Source organism: Pelodiscus sinensis, chromosome 4, assembly GCF_049634645.1.
Source record: "Pelodiscus sinensis isolate JC-2024 chromosome 4, ASM4963464v1, whole genome shotgun sequence".
Taxonomy (NCBI): domain Eukaryota; kingdom Metazoa; phylum Chordata; order Testudines; family Trionychidae; genus Pelodiscus; species Pelodiscus sinensis.
The window spans coordinates 66,959,579-66,976,373 of record NC_134714.1 but is presented as its reverse complement, the minus strand read 5'-3'; the positions used below and the strand labels follow the sequence as shown (position 1 = coordinate 66,976,373).

Below are 16,795 nucleotides of genomic sequence, written 5' to 3'. Positions count from 1 at the left end.
AAGTTCTGCCTAACATGGATTGTTAACCCAGTATAAATGAAGCTTAAGACATGACCTTTATAAAACAAATACATTAGATGTAAAAATTTTACTTCCAGGAGGTGGAGAGAAACCTGGTGTTGATATTTATGGTGGTAATATAAACGCTGTTCCTGTTCTGGGGAGGGAGGAAAGATGGTTGGGTCCCAAAATCAGTGCTTGTCTTTCCCTTGAAAAAATGCCAGAATTCATGCTTCTTTCAGTTTGCTGTCTGAAGTAATTCATTGTGTATCTCTAAACATAAATTATACATTTGGGAGTTAGGTAAAGATTTGCAGTGGCAGTACATTTTCTCACAATTTTTAATTACTATATTTTGTTCTTTGTAACCACATAGCATAATGAGAAACTTATGACAATTCAGCAGAAAAATCTTATGTTAATTCAGAGTTCAAGTTGCTTGTTAGTGTGTTGACCAGTTGCAAAAAATTGAGTTGAGCAAAACCCAAATTTCTGAAAATCAGGGCATGGTCGACCGTATCTCTGTGTTTCCTGGTTTTCAGACATTTTAATTCTGCTTATCTCAGCTTTCTGCAATGGGATGTCCCACCAAATAAGCTTGCTTCTGCACTAATGTTGTTCTTTGCCATTGATTTTCTGTATATTTGAATCAGGAAAGACATATTGTGGTAGGAGATAGTCTTCCACGTATCATGTCCTACAATTTGCATACTGATCCACCCAACCAGCCCCCTCTTCCTTTTCCCCTTCCACCATCAGCAGGGCCCCACTAGTCATGTTTTGGTATGTCTTTCAGGTCATACCCCTGCCCATTTAACTAAATTCTCACCTCCAAACTGATACCCTTTCCACCATTGTACTGATCGACTCCCAGCCATAAGTGGGAAATGCGCTTTCCTGAAACTCAAATTATTTCTTTTGCAGTCATACCACCCATTCCACTCTCAATCCCCAACTCACACGGAGTTCCTGGAGTTGAGGACATGTTACAGTGGAATGGTGTTCCTGATTGTGTTTTAGAATGTCTGGAGAGTGAAGTTTGTGTTTGGGCCAACAAGAGAAATCACAGACAAGGTTTCTGTTCCAAAACATTGACAGTTTTTTATATTTGACACAAAGTTCCTCTGACATCTGTCTAGTAGGTAGACTGCATATCTGAAAAACAGGGAGATGTCAGAGCTTGTAATTTTACTATAATACTCTACACCTTTTTTAGTTAATCATGAATTCTCTATTTTTCTTATACTTATTAATAACTTTCATATTGACACTGTAGCAGTTCTGCCAACACTCACAGAAAGCAATAGCATTTCCTAAATGCAAATCTGAAATGTGGTCCTAAACTGTTCTCATACACTGTTTGAGGTGTTCACCAAGAATAAGGCCAAGATCATTTCTATCTTTGGTAACCATAGCAATCTCTGATAGATCACAGTGTCTTAAAGTCACTGGTTCCATGCTGCAGAGTGGGCAAAACACGATGCTAGTGTTGGCCACTTGTTTCCAGTCAAATCAGTCCATAGTCAGCAATCTCCCTGTCATGGTGCATTCCTTGCTGTCCTGTAAACTTCTGCAGTCTCATGATCTAGGAATCCCCTGAATCCATATGTTGGCAACCTTGACAGCACACACATTTATTTTCCCTAAAAGGACAAAGGAAAAGAGGACAAGGAATCTGCATTGTCAGTTCCAAACCTACATGTTATATGTCTTTGGAAACATCCCATTAATCTGCCCTTTGATCAGGAAGTAGTTACAGTCATTCCTCATTTAACACTGTAGATATGTTTTAGAAAATGATCATGTTAAGTGAAAACGTGTTATGCGGGGTCAATTTTCCCATTGAAAATAATGGAAAAGGTGGGGGTTGCGTTTTGAGCGGTGGTGTCTGTTGGGACCGGGACATAAGGTTGAGGGAGAAAGGAGACTGGGTTACAGCAGGGAGGGGAGGTGTTTGGCTCTGGAGAAGGGAAGGAGAAGAGAGGGGAGGAGGATTGGGTTGGGAGTATGCCCCTGTGACAGGTCTGCTGGGACCTGCACTGCGTCTGGCAAGGGGTGGGGGTCACCAGGGAATGGTGTGGCGAGCGGCGAATCCTCTGCCGCTTTGCAGGGAGGCAGAAGAAGCCCTGTGCAGCTGCCGGCAACGGGCCGGATGGGGAAATCGTGTTATTCCAGGGATGGTCGTGTAATTAAAAAAACGTTCCCTAAAATAAAAATCATGCTATCACGAAAACGTGTTAAGCGGGCACATGTTAAATGAGGAATTACTGTACTTGCCCTCCCTCTGAGGCAAATAAAATATTCTTTTTTGAGTGCTTGAGTATTCCTGTTGGAGGGGGAGGAGGGTGCACCATGTTCACAGCTGCTGAAAAGTTTGTACCCTAGCTGCTGCCTGTTGGATCGGCTGTGCAGTCCCCTGAAGTGGAGCTGGTGGATCCCAATAGTCTTTAGCCCTGCAGCATGGAGTGTCAAATTCTGCACCTGCCCACAGCTCTATTGTCCTGGACTCTCCAAAGGTGGAAGTGATGCTGTTTGGGCTGTCCTCCATGCACACATTCCAGACGGCTGGGGGTTTTATTGAAATGCCCTAGTCTATTTCCAGGGACAAGCCCCTTGAAGCCTTCAAAACTTCACAGAGGAAGCTGGCCATGCCAAGCCCTCTTGCTCAATTCTCAGTGTACCTCCTCTTTGAGTTTCAGCATCTCTCAGAGTCCCCGTACCGCTTAGCTGAGCATAATCAGTCTGGTGATTCATGGCACCATGCTTGCATCTGATCCCCTTGGAACCATTCCTACTCAAGTCTCCATGACGAGCAGATCCTGGTCGGGCTCAGAGTTGTCTAGTCATTCCAGCTGCTCCCATACCGCTTTGCACTGAAGAGGCTCTTGACATCGCAGTTTGCCATCTCACCTCTCTCTGCACCGATCTCCAGAGCACAGATGTTCCCCAGAATGCGTGATCTCATGCCAGCACTGCTCCACACTGTGGGGGGGAGCCTGCCTTGGCATGGATCCCTGTCTCGGCAATACTCTCCTCACCAGGTCTGCTTTTCACACCAGTCTCGTTTCCAACATCAGTCTGACTCCTAACTCCAGTATTGACCTCAATTCCAGTGCAGGTCAATGATTTGGCACCATGTGACCTATAGGTGCCGCATATGGACTTCACGCAGGTCCCAGTCCCATGAGCAGTCCTTATATCACCTTTCCTTGTTTCAAGGGCAATGAAGCCCAGCTCTGACCCTCGATGGCGACAAGCTTGACGCAGTCTTGGCCTTCTCACTTGGGTCCGCCTGCTTCTATTCCGAGTGACCCCCACTCCCTCCCATGGCTTCGGACAGGATAATGCCGGCGAGCCTTTGGCCCTACATGGTTCAAGCTGGGCCTCAGTGGCCATCACATTGGTCATTTTGGACAATGGGTATTTCTTCAGGCCCAGGGCACATTGCCCACTGGGCCCCTGTCAGCTTTGTTGAAATCCTGGGTCCTGGAGGCCACTGTCATTCAGCAGCTGCTTGAGCCAGCCACCCCTGCTATACCACCACCTGAAATCCAGCCTAGCCTTTGGGTGCAAGCCCAGGGCCAACCTGGAGATGGCCAGCAGTGTCTTTGTCCTCGTCCCTGAATGAGGCTAAGGATGTCAATGGTTAACTGGTTAACCAGTAAGCATCACCCTTATCAGGTGATAAGTGATGCTTACCAGTTAGCCAGTGGCCCAGCTGGGTTGAAGCAAGCCTCTGCTTCCTACTGACTCCCAACTGTGGCGGGTCCCAGCCCAGCTGGAGAAGGGAGCAGCCTCCTTCCCACCCCATTTAAGTGGTTAAGCAATTAAACATAACACTTAACCAGTTAACTGATTAAATGGGATTTTACATCCCTAGATGAGGCAGTGGCGAACACCTCTATCATGGGCCCAGCTCCTATGGACTACAGGGCTCTACAGGATCTGCTCTGCAAGATAGCCCTTAGCCTTAAGCTCCAGGTAGAGGAGGTCCTGGAACAGGGTGATCTGATGGTCGACATCCTGACCCCTGAGGGCCCACCCAGAGTGATGCTTCCCATTAATAAGACCATTCTGTCCGTGGCCATGACTGTATGGCAAACCCCTGCCTCTATTCCACCAATGGCAAAAGGGGTCGAGAGAAAGTACTTTGTCCTGGTCAAGGGGTTTGAAACTTGTTTACGCACTCCCCACACCTTTTCTGTGGTGGTGGAGGCTGTAAATGAGAGAGAATGCTCCAGGACTCTCAAGAGGAGTTTGCCACCTTGGTTTAGGATGGCAAGGCAGTCTCCTGTATCTGCCTGCAGGCATCTTTGGATGCCAGGGACTTGGTGGCATGGGTCATCTCCTTAGCTATAGTCATGCACCGGGTTGCCTGGCTCCAGACATTGGGCCTTCCTTCTGAGGTCCAGCAAATCCTGCAGGACCTCCCCTTCAATGGCATGGATCTCTTTGCTGAGCAGACTAACTCTTGCTTCCATAGTCTCAAGGACTCCAGTAATACCATGAAATCCTTGGGCAAGCACGCGTTCTCGACACAGTTGAAGACCTTTTAAGCTGATGTTCTCAAAGCAGCCATTCCCTCCTTACCCCAGAACTGACTTTTCACACAGATGGCTAAGCTACCCACACAATAAGCCATTCTGGTCATGTTTCGGTAACAACCAAGGACAGTCTAAGCCTTCCTTAGGGTCTAAGCAGGCCTTTTGAATGTTTACCTGAGGACAGAGTACTGAACGTTTTGGATCTTTTTCTGTTCTGGCACCAACCTTCCTGCTTCCACCAAGCCTGGGTCACCATCACCTCAGACCACTGGGTTCTCAGGATGGTGGAAATGGATAACTCCATCCTTTCCCTCTTCAGGGACCCCTCTCACAAGCATCTTCTCCTTCAAGAAGTGAACAAGCTCCTTGACGTTAGGTCACTGGAGGAGGTTCTAGGGGACTTCAGAAGCAGTGATTTTTACTCCCATTACTTCCTTGTTCCCAAGGCGAAGGGGGGATGTCTCAGGCCCATCCTGGACCTCACAGAGCTCAACAAGTTCATAGCCACTCATAAGTTTTGTATGGTCTCATTGAACTCCATTATTCCTTCCCTGGATCCAGGAGATTTGGTACACCGCCCTCAGCTTAAAGGACAAATACTTCCATGTCTCAATCAAACCATCTCACAGTCACTGCCTCTGTTTCCTAGTGGGCAACAACCACTTCCAGTTTACAGCCCTCCCCATTGGGCTTTCTACACCAAATGTATGATGGTGGTAGCAACATTCTTCAGGTGCCATGGTATTCAAATATATCCTCACCTGGATGACGTGCTCTTGTGGGGCCACTCAGATTGTCTTCACTTGGGACACTCTGCTCAGACTGGGTCTGCATCTCAGTCCTGACAAGTTGACCTTTGTGCACATGCAGCAGATCAACTTCATGGGGGTGGTGCTTGAGGCCACCAAAGCTTGGGTGTTTCGGCCAGAATGGCATTTCAAGGCACTGACCCTGTTCTTGTGATTGCTTACTGATTTTCTGGTGACCACAATCCAGACATGCCTCCAATCTATGGGTCACATGGTGGCATGTATGTACTTACTCCTGTTTGTCAGGTTCCACCTCCATTTCCTCCAGTGTTGGCTAGCGTAGACTTATCAGCCAGGGTAAGTACCACCACTTGGACATGGTGGTAATGGTGCTCTTTCATGTGATTCACACTCTCCATTGATGGTTGGATTCTTGTTCAGTGATGGCTGGTGTAGTTTCTCATGCTACAACCCATGCACTTCTTTGTCACAGACATGTCTGTGTTGGGTTGGGGGATTCACCTTGGGGATCCCATCACACAGGCGAGGTGAATAGCGGATGGACTGAGGCTCCACATCAATGTTCGCAAACTCAGGGCAGTCCACCTCATGTGTCTTGCATTTCTGCCACATCTTTGGAGTTGGTGTGTGGCAGTCAAGACAGACAACATGTTGTTACATCAACAAACAGGGCAGAGCCAGGTTGTCTTCCCTGGACCAGGAAGGCTTTCGTTTATGGGAATTGTGCATAGTCCATTCTATTCACCCGGAGGCTTTGTACATTTCGGGGGCTCAGAATTTGCAGGAGGATAATTTCAGCTGTTGTTTCTTCACCTATGAATGGTCCATCAGGCTGGATATACTCCACACAGTTTTCTGTACATATTTACTGTACGTATTTCCCCTGTTACTGCTGGTCCACAAGGTGATTGTCAAGCTCCGCAGAGACAGGGTGAATGTTATCCTGATAGCTCCAGCATGGGCTCATCAGCACTGGTACCCCACTCTCTTGGAGCTGTCGGTACAACAGCCGATTCCGCTTTCTCTGCTCCTGGACCTCATCATGCAGGACCATGGGCATCTTAGATACCCAGACTTCTGCTTCTTTCATCTCACGGTGTTGCAGCTTTGTGGCTAAACCAAGCTGAGCTGGCCTGCTCAGAACAAGTTCAACAGGTCCTCCTTAGTGGCAGGAAGCCCTCTACCAGGCTCATTTACTCTGCCAAATGGAAGTGTTTTTTGTGTGGGTGCCTGCAGCGCAATGTGGACCCTCTATGTGCCTCTATTCCTCACATTCTGGAGTACCTGGTGTCTTTGAAGCAGCAAGACTTAGTGACTTTGTCACTCAGGGTGAACCTGGTGGCCATCTCTGCTTTCCATCCAGGAGAGGCTGGCCACTCTGTGTTCTTGAGTCCCCTTGCTGGGTTGTTCCTCAAGGGTATGGACAGACTTCATCCTCCAGTTAGGTGCCCTATTCCTGTTTGGCACCGTAATCTGGTTCTTTCAATGCTCATGGGTCTTACCTTTGAGCCTCTGGACACGTGATCCCTGCTTTACCTTTCTGGTTGCAATTACCTCTGCTTAGCAGGCATCGGAGCTTCTCACCCTGGTGTCAGAACCCCCATATACTGTCTTCCACAAGGACAAGGTTCAGCTTTGCTCTCACCTGGCCTTCCTCCCAAAAGTAGTCTCCAGTTTCCACACCAGGCAAGTCATTTTTCTCCTCATGTTCTACCATAAGCCTCACAAGAACAAAGACTGCACTTCATTGATGTAACTCATGCACTTGCTTTCTACATCGGTTGGTCCAAGCCCTTTCACAAGTCCTCAGAGCTGTTTGTGGTGGTGGTAGATCATGAGAAGGGATTACCTATCTCCTCGCAGAGCATCTCTTCTTGGATCACTGTGTGTATCTGGGCATGTTATTGTCTGGCTAAGGCAATGGTTCTCAAACTTTTTGGCCCGCAGCCCACCCCGCTCAATGCAAACCTTTTTGCAGACCACTAGCCAAACACACGTGATGACATAATGGGGTTCGGCGCATGTGTGGGGACTGGGGGGAAGTAGGATGCAGGCAAAGGGGGCAATTCCTCTGGGCTGCCACCATTTAAAGGGTCCTGGACTTCCTTTGAACTGCTGCAGGAGTGCTGGAGTGCCACTCTGCACAGCTTTGTGGGCTGGGTGGGCGCATAGCGCCGCGGTCCAGACATCGCTAAGAACTGCCTGTCCTCAATCCCACCTTTTCCAGGGGTGCAGAGCCACCCCCACCTTGCCCCAGGGCCTGTGGTGGCTGTTGGCCCCACTGGGTTCAGGAACAGGCTGAGGGTGCGGGTTCTGGGTGGGAGACTGAGTGCAGGAGCAGGATGGGGTGGGTTGAGGGAGAGAAGATATGGAGCAGGCTGAGGGTCGAAGGGTCTCAGCAAGAGGGCCGTGTGAGAGCACAACTCCAAAATCAAGACCACCCTCCTAAAGTCATGTTTGGTAGGAAAGTTTGTTTTACTGGCAGTTACATATCTCAGGATTGTAAACCAGCATGCATTTTTAGACAGTATGTCTTCAATGTATGGGACTCTATGCTAAAATGTAAAAATATGCTCCAGAAAATGCTAGGCAAGAGTTACTGGTTGCAGTTATCTGGACTCTCATGGGAAGTTCAACGGACTGTGAAGGATCTGCTCTTTTTTTTTTTTTTTTTTTTTTTAAAGTAGACTGATGCTAAGTTCCATGGATTAAACCAGTGATTCTCAACCCGTGGTTTGCAGTGTCCGGGGGTGAGGAGGTGTGTCTTGGGTTGGGCTTCGGGGTCTGCAAGCAGCTAGCATTAGGGAGTAGGAAGCAGGAGAGTTGCCTGGGTCCCCACTCTGAGATTAAGGTAGGGGTTTGCAATTTTTCTAGTAGGGGGGGTCATGATTTTTTAAGTCCAAAGGGGGCTGCCAGCATAAAAAGGTTGAGAAACACTGAGTGAAAGGACACTTTCAGGAAGCACTTCAGGTCCTCCAGCAGTCTGCTTCAGCTTTCTAGCAGGAAGTGCAGAGAAAGGAGGGTAGAGGTTATATGCTTAGATCACCTCGTCTTATATCTCTGCATCAATGCCTGCCCCACCCCTCACAGATATCCAAAGGGTCTGTTTTTTAGCTCTGTGTCAGCTCAACATCTGTCTCAAAAAGATCCTTAATGACTGGCTAGTCAAGGGCTGGTCCAGAAATCAGGTTACATCCAGTATTCAACTCATTTAGTCAGCCTTCTAGGCCTATAAGTGGAATTGGTGGAGAAAGTACTGTGAGCAGTAGTAAAAATTCAGATTTAAAGGTGATATTTCCTAAATTGTGGTTGTCTTATTTTTAACAATTAAGCAAGGGTCATTGCACATAGGGGACCTGCAATTGCCCCCACGGTCTGCCGATTCAAAAGGGTCTGGGGCTTCCAGCTGCTGTTGGCCAGAGCTGTGTTCCCTTTACATTGTCACGGGAGTACCGCACCGGGTGGCTCTCAGGGCTGCCTGGTGGGGCCTGCAGTGCAGCATGCTTGAAGCAGCACAGAAGGCATGCTGTCCCCAGCCCTGCTGCTTCTGCCCAAGGCCTCATCCCTTCTGGAGCAGGGAGCTGAACCCTCCATTCCTTTGTTCAGGGGATCAGCAAATATGTTGGTTCCCCTGAGTGCTGCCATCGAGGGCTCTGTCTTTGGCCCCTTAGGCAATGGAGTTGAGTCTTTGACCCCATACCCAAGGAAGTCTAACACCAGCCCTGGTGACCTCTTTAAAACAAGGTTGTGACCCTGTTTGAGGTCCCAACCCACAGTTTGAGAACCATTGCAATAGAGAATGCTAGGCTGGTTCTGTGCAGAGATCCAAGGAATTTATAAGTGTATGTATATTCAAAATATATATTCCTGAAGACAAAAAAGAGGGGATATTTTCACTGTACATTAGTATGTGGATTTTTTTTTTCATTTAGGTGTTTTAGAATATAAGAAATGAATATATTGGATATTCTGTGGGGTTCTTTCTTTGACCATCTCTTCACTAGAAAATTTTATTATGTTAAAAGCTTTTAACTCACATAATGGCTAAACACTATGTAAAATCGGGGGGAAGCCAATAATTTTTGCAGGGGGACAACTTCACAAATTTTAGTAGTGGTTGCGGTGCGGGCTGGCTCTGCCCCCTGCAAAAGATAGGCCCTCGGGCAGAAGGGGCAGTTCCCTCTAGGTGTCACGTGCCCCTGGTGGTGGGAGAAGACTTCAAGTGCTCCTCTGCCCCCAGGCCAATTGAAACCTGGGGGCAGGGGAGTGGCGGGGAGGCTGCGGGCCAAACCAAATGGCTTGGTAGGCCAGATCCCATCCCCGGGCCATATCTTGTCTACCCTTGATGTAAAACCTAGTGTAGATGGGGGACATGGTGGTTTAGTTACAGTAGTTAACCTTAGGGTCCTCTTATGGTACCACAGTAAACTAACACATTTTTAAACATGACTGCCCTTGTCCAAATTAAGGGTGAAATCATGTTTAACATCATGTTTGTTTAAAAATGGTAGTAACGTAATTTAGTTTCCTACTAGGAGAACAATGCATAGAAATATTAATTATTTTTGTTTCCTTTGTCTTTTTTGTCTCCTCTATATACTTCTTTTTAATGCAGTTGAGAAAGATAGGAGGTGGGGGGTTTGGAGAAATATATGATGCTCTGGACTTGCTCACCCGGGAAAACGTTGCACTAAAGGTTGAGTCAGCACAGCAACCGAAGCAAGTCCTGAAAATGGAAGTGGCTGTGTTGAAGAAACTGCAAGGTAAGGTGGTTTCATTGGTATACCAAAAAGCTAGTGTATGGTAGATGGCTAAGAGAGACAACTGCATTCCTTGTCACTGTGTTCCATATTCTTCCATCTTTTTCTTATTATGTAAGTAGTAACATTGAAATTAATGGGGCTAGTCAAGGTAAGGGTGCTTCTGGCCTCTTGTGAATATTGATTATTAGCAATGGTGAGCAGAGACTTGGCATACTGAAAGTTAATGATTTTCCTGCCCATTTTATGGAAGCTTATGATGGAACTACTCTTATGATCTGAATAGGATAAGAGAAAATTTAGCAGAATGGTTCAATTGTTTTTAAAGTCAGAAGTTCTCAATTTTAGCTTCTTTTTGGATCCTGTTTTTCCTTATTTTTGTTAGACACTTTTCCCTAGGGTTGCATTTTTGTGTGCATGTAGTGGCGGTGATTTCTCTCCCTCCTCCCCCCTGTGTTGGTTTTTAACTTTTCCTTTAGTCTGCCTCTCTGGTGAAGGGCCTCCAGCTGACATCCAGGACAGAAATACTTTATATCAGTATTTAGGGTTATCATGTTTGAACTTTCAAAAAAGGGGACACTCCTGAGAGGGAGTGTATCCAACTCATATTGTATTAATGTTATGTTGTATTAATGTGTTATATGTAGTAAAACACATTAATACAATGTGAGTTGGTAGATACTTATGCAGATACACACTCTGTCAGGAATGTCCTCTTCTTTGGAAGTTCAAATATGGTAACTCTACCAGTATTTCATAGTTTCTGTCTTCTCAAAGGGAAGGTTTCAGTGGATTTTGGAATACTAACATGCAATGACTTTTGAGAATATAGACTTCCTCTAAGTCAGGAGTGGGGAACCTTTTATGGTTTGGGGGCCACTGACCACACAAAAATCAGTCGGGGGCCACACACAAGTGAGAAGCAAAACAAAACCCATAAATCTTCACTGACATGGCCCGTGACTGAGCGAGAGAAAGGCACTCCCTGCATTCTCCTTGTACACCAGAGCCTAGTGGGGCCCACGCTAGTAGATTTTGTGTGCTCCAGCCCCATGGGGAGTGCAATTCTATGTGAACCAGGACATTTTTCTTCCCGTATTCTTTCCTAAGCTGCATATTAGCAAGGGAATGAATGCTCCAGTCCCTGGATGTCAGATGAGCATTAGCCTTCCACATTGAAAGAATGGAGCCATTTTGAAGGAACTGAATTATTGGCAGGGACCTATATACGCTGCTGTGAAAGGTGCAACTCCAATGGGCTTTACAGCTGACCCAATGGGCACTGCAAGGAAAAAATCTTCTGACAACTGCACACTGTGCACGCACACCTTTTTGGAATGGACATGAGCAATACATCTCAAAGAATGAACGTTCTGAGATTTTTTCCATTGATGTTAGCATTACTATAAAAATGCCTAAATTCGGTGCTGAACCTGGGTCTTAAATGAGTTTTTGAAAGGTTTACTAGAGAACAATCTGTTTTTACTATAGTTTGTTTTAATATAAACGAATACATCTACATTTAGAAACCAGTTCTGGGCTCAAAGACTTAGTTCAGTAGTTTTCAAACATACATTAATAAATAATACTTCACAAGAAAGTCCCATCTAATTGCTGGAAAATAGAAAAAAATCTGGAATTATTTATTAAATGTAACATTTTAAATAATATTTAATATTATTTATTAAAAGAATAGGTCCCTTAAAAGCAATATGCCTGAAATGTTTTAATCTGCACTATCATATTGTTTAATCGTAAATGATGGAAGAACAAAATGAATGATTCAATGCTTCAGTCCTTTTTCCACTTGACTTTTGATGCAAATAGCATATTATATACACAATACAGAACATTTCTTAAATCAGAGATAAAAATACTCCAAATTATGGGGACACATATTTGAGATACTGAGGCAGACTAATTAAAGGAAAAACAGTGGGCTAATATAATTTCCAGTTTTAATCACATACAATTAAGAATGATTCTGTATAAATTTCTTCAAAGGTACATTAAAACCCCAAAACATACTGCTTATAAATGTGAGGAAAATTTTTTTGACTGGTGCTAAGTCTCAAGAGATTCATTAATATATGTTTTTTGAAAATGCATAGTAATATAACTATTTTGGATAAAAATGACTGATATGAACATGATTTATGTGACTGACCAAACGCTGGTTCATTTCCTGTGAATCTTCAGACCCCAAAAAGAGGACATATTGCTAGGCAAATATTTTATAGGGAACCCTCAAAATGTTTTTGGACAAAGATCAAAAAACGAATTTCCTTAGATATAGCGTATTAAATAGCTTGTGATACTGAATTCAGTTCACAGGAAGTGAGGCTATATTTCTTTATGGTCATGGAATACAAGTAACTCTCTAGACATACTGGTGGTTTGTATATAACTGTGGTGTATATCAGTAGCTTATCTATAAGTCACAACAGTAAAATATATCCAAATCTTTTTATATTTTGGCATTTGTCTGACCAGGGTACTGGTATAATGGGTTTGTTTTTTGTAAAATAGTAATCTATATATATTGAGTTCTGATATCTGTCTTATACAGGCAGTCCCCGAGTTACGCGGATCTGACTTATGTCGGATCCGCAGTTACGAACGGGGCCCTTCTCCCTGGTCTCCAGCAGACCAAGGAGAGGAAGCAAAGCGGCAGAGCACGCCCGCATGCTCCGTGGTTTTCCTCCCCGTCCCCCTGGTCTGCAGACCAGGGAGACGGGGAGCAAAGCAGAGCAAAGCCACGGAGCCCGAGGGCAGCAGGACAGCCACAGAGCATCTGGGCTGTCCCGCTGCCCCCGTGCTCCGCGGCTTTGCTCCGGATGCCTGTGGTACAGTAGCTGGGGCGCTGCCAGTTGGTCTCGTAGCGCCGCTCTGGGCACTACTGGACCAACCCAGCAGCACCCCAGCTGCTCTGCCCCAGGCGTCCTGATTCAGCCACTGCTGGTCAGTTTCAGCAGCGGCTGAATCAGGACGCCTGGGGCAGAGCAGGTTGGGTGCTGCTGGGTTGGTCTAGTAGCGCCGAGGAGCCGTGCTACTGGACCAACTCAGCAGCACCCCAGCTGCTCTGCCCCAGGCGTCCCCAAGTCAGCTGCTGCTGAAACTGACCAGTGGCTGACTACAGGAAGCCCCTGCTCCCGGTTTCCTGGAATCAGCCGCTGATCAGTTTCAGCAGCAGCTGACTTGGGGATGCCTGGGGTTCTTAAGTTGAATCTGTGTGTAAGTCAGAACTGGCGTCCAGATTCAGCCGCTGTTGAAACTGATCAGTTTCAGCAGCTGCTGAATCTGGACGCCAGTTCCGACTTACATACAGATTCAACTTAAGAACAAACCTACAGTCCCTATCTTGTACGTAACCCGGGGACTGCCTGTATTATCCTGGATCTCTTCCATTGTCAAGTGATAAGAATGTTAACTTAGTAAGTTTCTGGATAGCTGGTTTGTTTGTTCATTTACAGAATGCTAAAGTGAGCTATAAGTTAATTTATGCACAGTTCTCTGCCTCTAGATTAATAATAAAATCTATATGAACAATAAGCAGCACAGAACATCTTATCTTGTTTGGACTTCTGAAGTGAAATTGTCCAAGGACTTGGTTACAGTGTTGATAGCTTTCAGTGGAATGTCTTTTGGCCAATGCTTTGCATTTGCTGAGTGTTAAAGGTAACTGATGCAAAATGATCATGTCCAGTTTTTAGATGTAGCCCTCCATCATTTTCTTAGAATATACACTGGAATCCTTTCAATTTATTATGCAGTGGAAGATGAGCATATTAGGAGATTTAACTAGAAGCAGTTATGCTGCTTGCAAATCATTAAGAACTTGATTATCTTGTTTCCTAATTTGTACATACAGCAGTGGAAATGGATACCGATCTCTAGCATCAATATGTTCCTGAACATTCTAGCTGAGTTTCACACTTCAGAGTAACATGAAATTTGCTATGCATTTTGGAAATATTCAGTTTTCAAATGGCAAAGTAACTGTGCTCATATAACTGGAGCAGAAAAAAGATTTTGTGACCTAAAGTTTTTATAATGAAAATAGATAAGGATAATGTACACCAGGCATGTCAAACTCGAAGCCTACTGAGGGCTGAACAAATGAAAACTGATAGTTTTCAGGGCCACCAAAGAAAATGTACTTCTATTAGAAAGTTGTAATTATTTATTATTATAAGTTATGTTTTACGTATATTTTATAATATTTTCAGGTCTTGTTTGAATATAATACAATAATTTGATGAGTAAAATTGTTTTTGTTTGCATCTATGAAGACTTTGAGTTTAAGGTGCTTCATCCCCCCCTGCTCTAACCCAGTGCCCTCCCCCTCCCATAGAGCCAGGCACCCCCAGCCTCCCTGCTCTAACCCAATCCCTACCCTCTCTCCCAGAGCCAGGCACCCTCAGTCCCACTGCTTTAACCCAGTCCCCTAACCCAATCCCCTCTTCTCCCCCAGAGCCAGGCACCTTCAGCCCCCCTCCCACCCTCTCTAACTTAATGCCTGAGTCCTGGAGCTGCTGCCGCCACCCACTTCTTTCTCAAGATGCTGGGGTACATGCACAGATCAGCTAGCCATGAGCAGTCTGGGCGCATGGCTCAGAACCACCAGGAGCCACATTTCAAAGAGCTGCATGTGGCTCATGAGCCACAGGTTGGCCACCCAGTGTTATAAACAATGTAACTGGGTGGGCCACACTTAGATAATTTATAAAGATGTAGTCGTGGGCCGCAAAAAAATTTGATTGGGCTGCATGCGGTCCAAAGGCCGCATGTTTGACATGACTGATGTAGACCTATCTGTCTTGCTGGTTTCACTTCTCTTTTTGATATCTTGGTAGTTAATTGTCATTCTGTCTCTTAAAGAAGAGATGTATACAAACAAAATATGTTCTTACGTTTTTCTATTGCCTATTTATCACTACACCATCAAAGAGTGATCAGGTCACACTTACCTCATGATAACCTGTCAGCTCCTCATCTTTATATGTTTTTGTTGATTTTTTAAATATGCTGTTTTCCACTGGCTTTATTCTGCAGCAAAGAGGAAAAGAGAAAAGAAATTGAAACGGTGCTGCAAACAAGTTTTGTATGGCTCTACATGTGACCCTTCTGCTCGTGAGAGAGAGTCATTGATTTTTTCCATTTTTCATTCTAAAGGGAATGAAAGCAGGAGTGAACAGAATGGAAAGGAACAAGCCAATCTCTCTACCACTACCATCGGCAATATGAGCCAGTGTGTGTCTGGAATACAAATTTCTATACATGCCCACTCCCACTTGGCAGTTCTGAAAAGAATGGGACATTTTGGACGGTCTAAAACTGCACATGACGTGCTCAAATAAGGTGTAAATGGGAGACTGATGTACTCAGGTGCAATTCAGATCAATGGGCAGCTCTGTCACCCCTGTCCTGCAACCTTAGATGCTTTATAAAATTTTGCTTAAGTAGCTCCCACCTGAGTTGCTCACAGAGTATCTTACAACATGCAAGTCAGTCAATTGGTCATACTTTGGCTCTCATCAGCATTAGTTATACTGCAGCTTGACCCTATCATATTCTCTGTTCTGGATTTTCTGCCAGAAATGTATGTCTTGCACTGCTTTGCCCTGGATAGTTCAAATATATTAAGTCTGTGATTCCTTTAAGGCAATAATGCATCACAACTTGCCATCTTAAATGGAGTTACCTCGACACTTTAACTTACATATACTGAACTACATAAAACAATATGAAAAAGTTTAACTGAGGGAATGAAATTAAGTGAGTACAAACAATGAGGCATGAAAGTCATAAATGGTTACAAGAAATCAAGATGAATACTTTCTAGTGCCTAACAGGCTTTTAAGATTTAATGCAAAGTTTCTCACCACATGCTTCCAACAGGATTACTGACCAGCCTTAGGTGTGAATACAGAGGTGTAGTCTTTCATAGAGAAACTTGGAAGGATAATTTGGGGCATAAGGGACCATTCAGAAAAACATTTTAGAGTTAGCAAGATCAATCTTATTTGTAATTCCATTGCATTGAGCAATAACAATAAATCTGATTTGGTTTCTTTAGATTATGAAGGGCTGCCTGAACTAGTCAGTAGAGTGAAAATCACTTTGACAGGTTACAGAAGATGACTGTTCAATGTACTTTATTGCTTGTAATTAATTTGCTTTTATGTACAATGAATTTGCCTTGTATGCTTCTACACGTAACACAACAAAAAAGCTATTTGACAGTCAACCATTTGATAGTACACATACACTTAAGGTTAAATGGTCCCAGTCAGTATACATTAGACAAGTATTTGTGAGTTTAATGGGACACTATCATCCTGAAAAATCACACTTGTCTGAAAATGTTGTAAGTATAATAGGTTCAAAGAACAGTCACTGTGTTTTGGCATGCATGCAAATAGGGATGTAAAAGTCTTAACTGGTTTAACCGATTACCTGGTAATTATTAGCCTTACTGGCATGTTTACCCAGTAACTGGCAGCCCTGTTGGAGCAGCCCCCAATCCACAGTGCAGTGGGACTGGTCTCACCTGGCTAGAGCAGTCCCACATCCATAGTGTGGTGGGCCCAGCTGGAGTAGTGATCCCCCACCTACAGCATCCCCTCCCTCCTATGGCAGGATAGGGCAGCAGGATCCCAGCCTCGGAGGGCCCTGCCAGGAGAAGCCTCTGCCGCAAGATCCCAGCCCTCTGCGATTA

General features: G+C 44.9%; 1 protein-coding gene across 6 annotated transcripts in view; it reads left to right on the top strand.

Annotated features, from left to right (window-relative positions):
• TTBK2 (tau tubulin kinase 2) overlaps positions 1–16,795 on the top strand; it is a 174,163-nt gene that overhangs the window by 38,741 nt on the left and 118,627 nt on the right. For all 6 annotated transcript variants that reach the window (XM_025190893.2, XM_075927247.1, XM_075927244.1 and 3 more), the window contains one exon: positions 9,930–10,077. In XM_025190893.2, the coding sequence (XP_025046678.1) occupies positions 9,930–10,077 (148 nt within the window). The remainder of the gene's footprint in view (positions 1–9,929; positions 10,078–16,795) is intronic.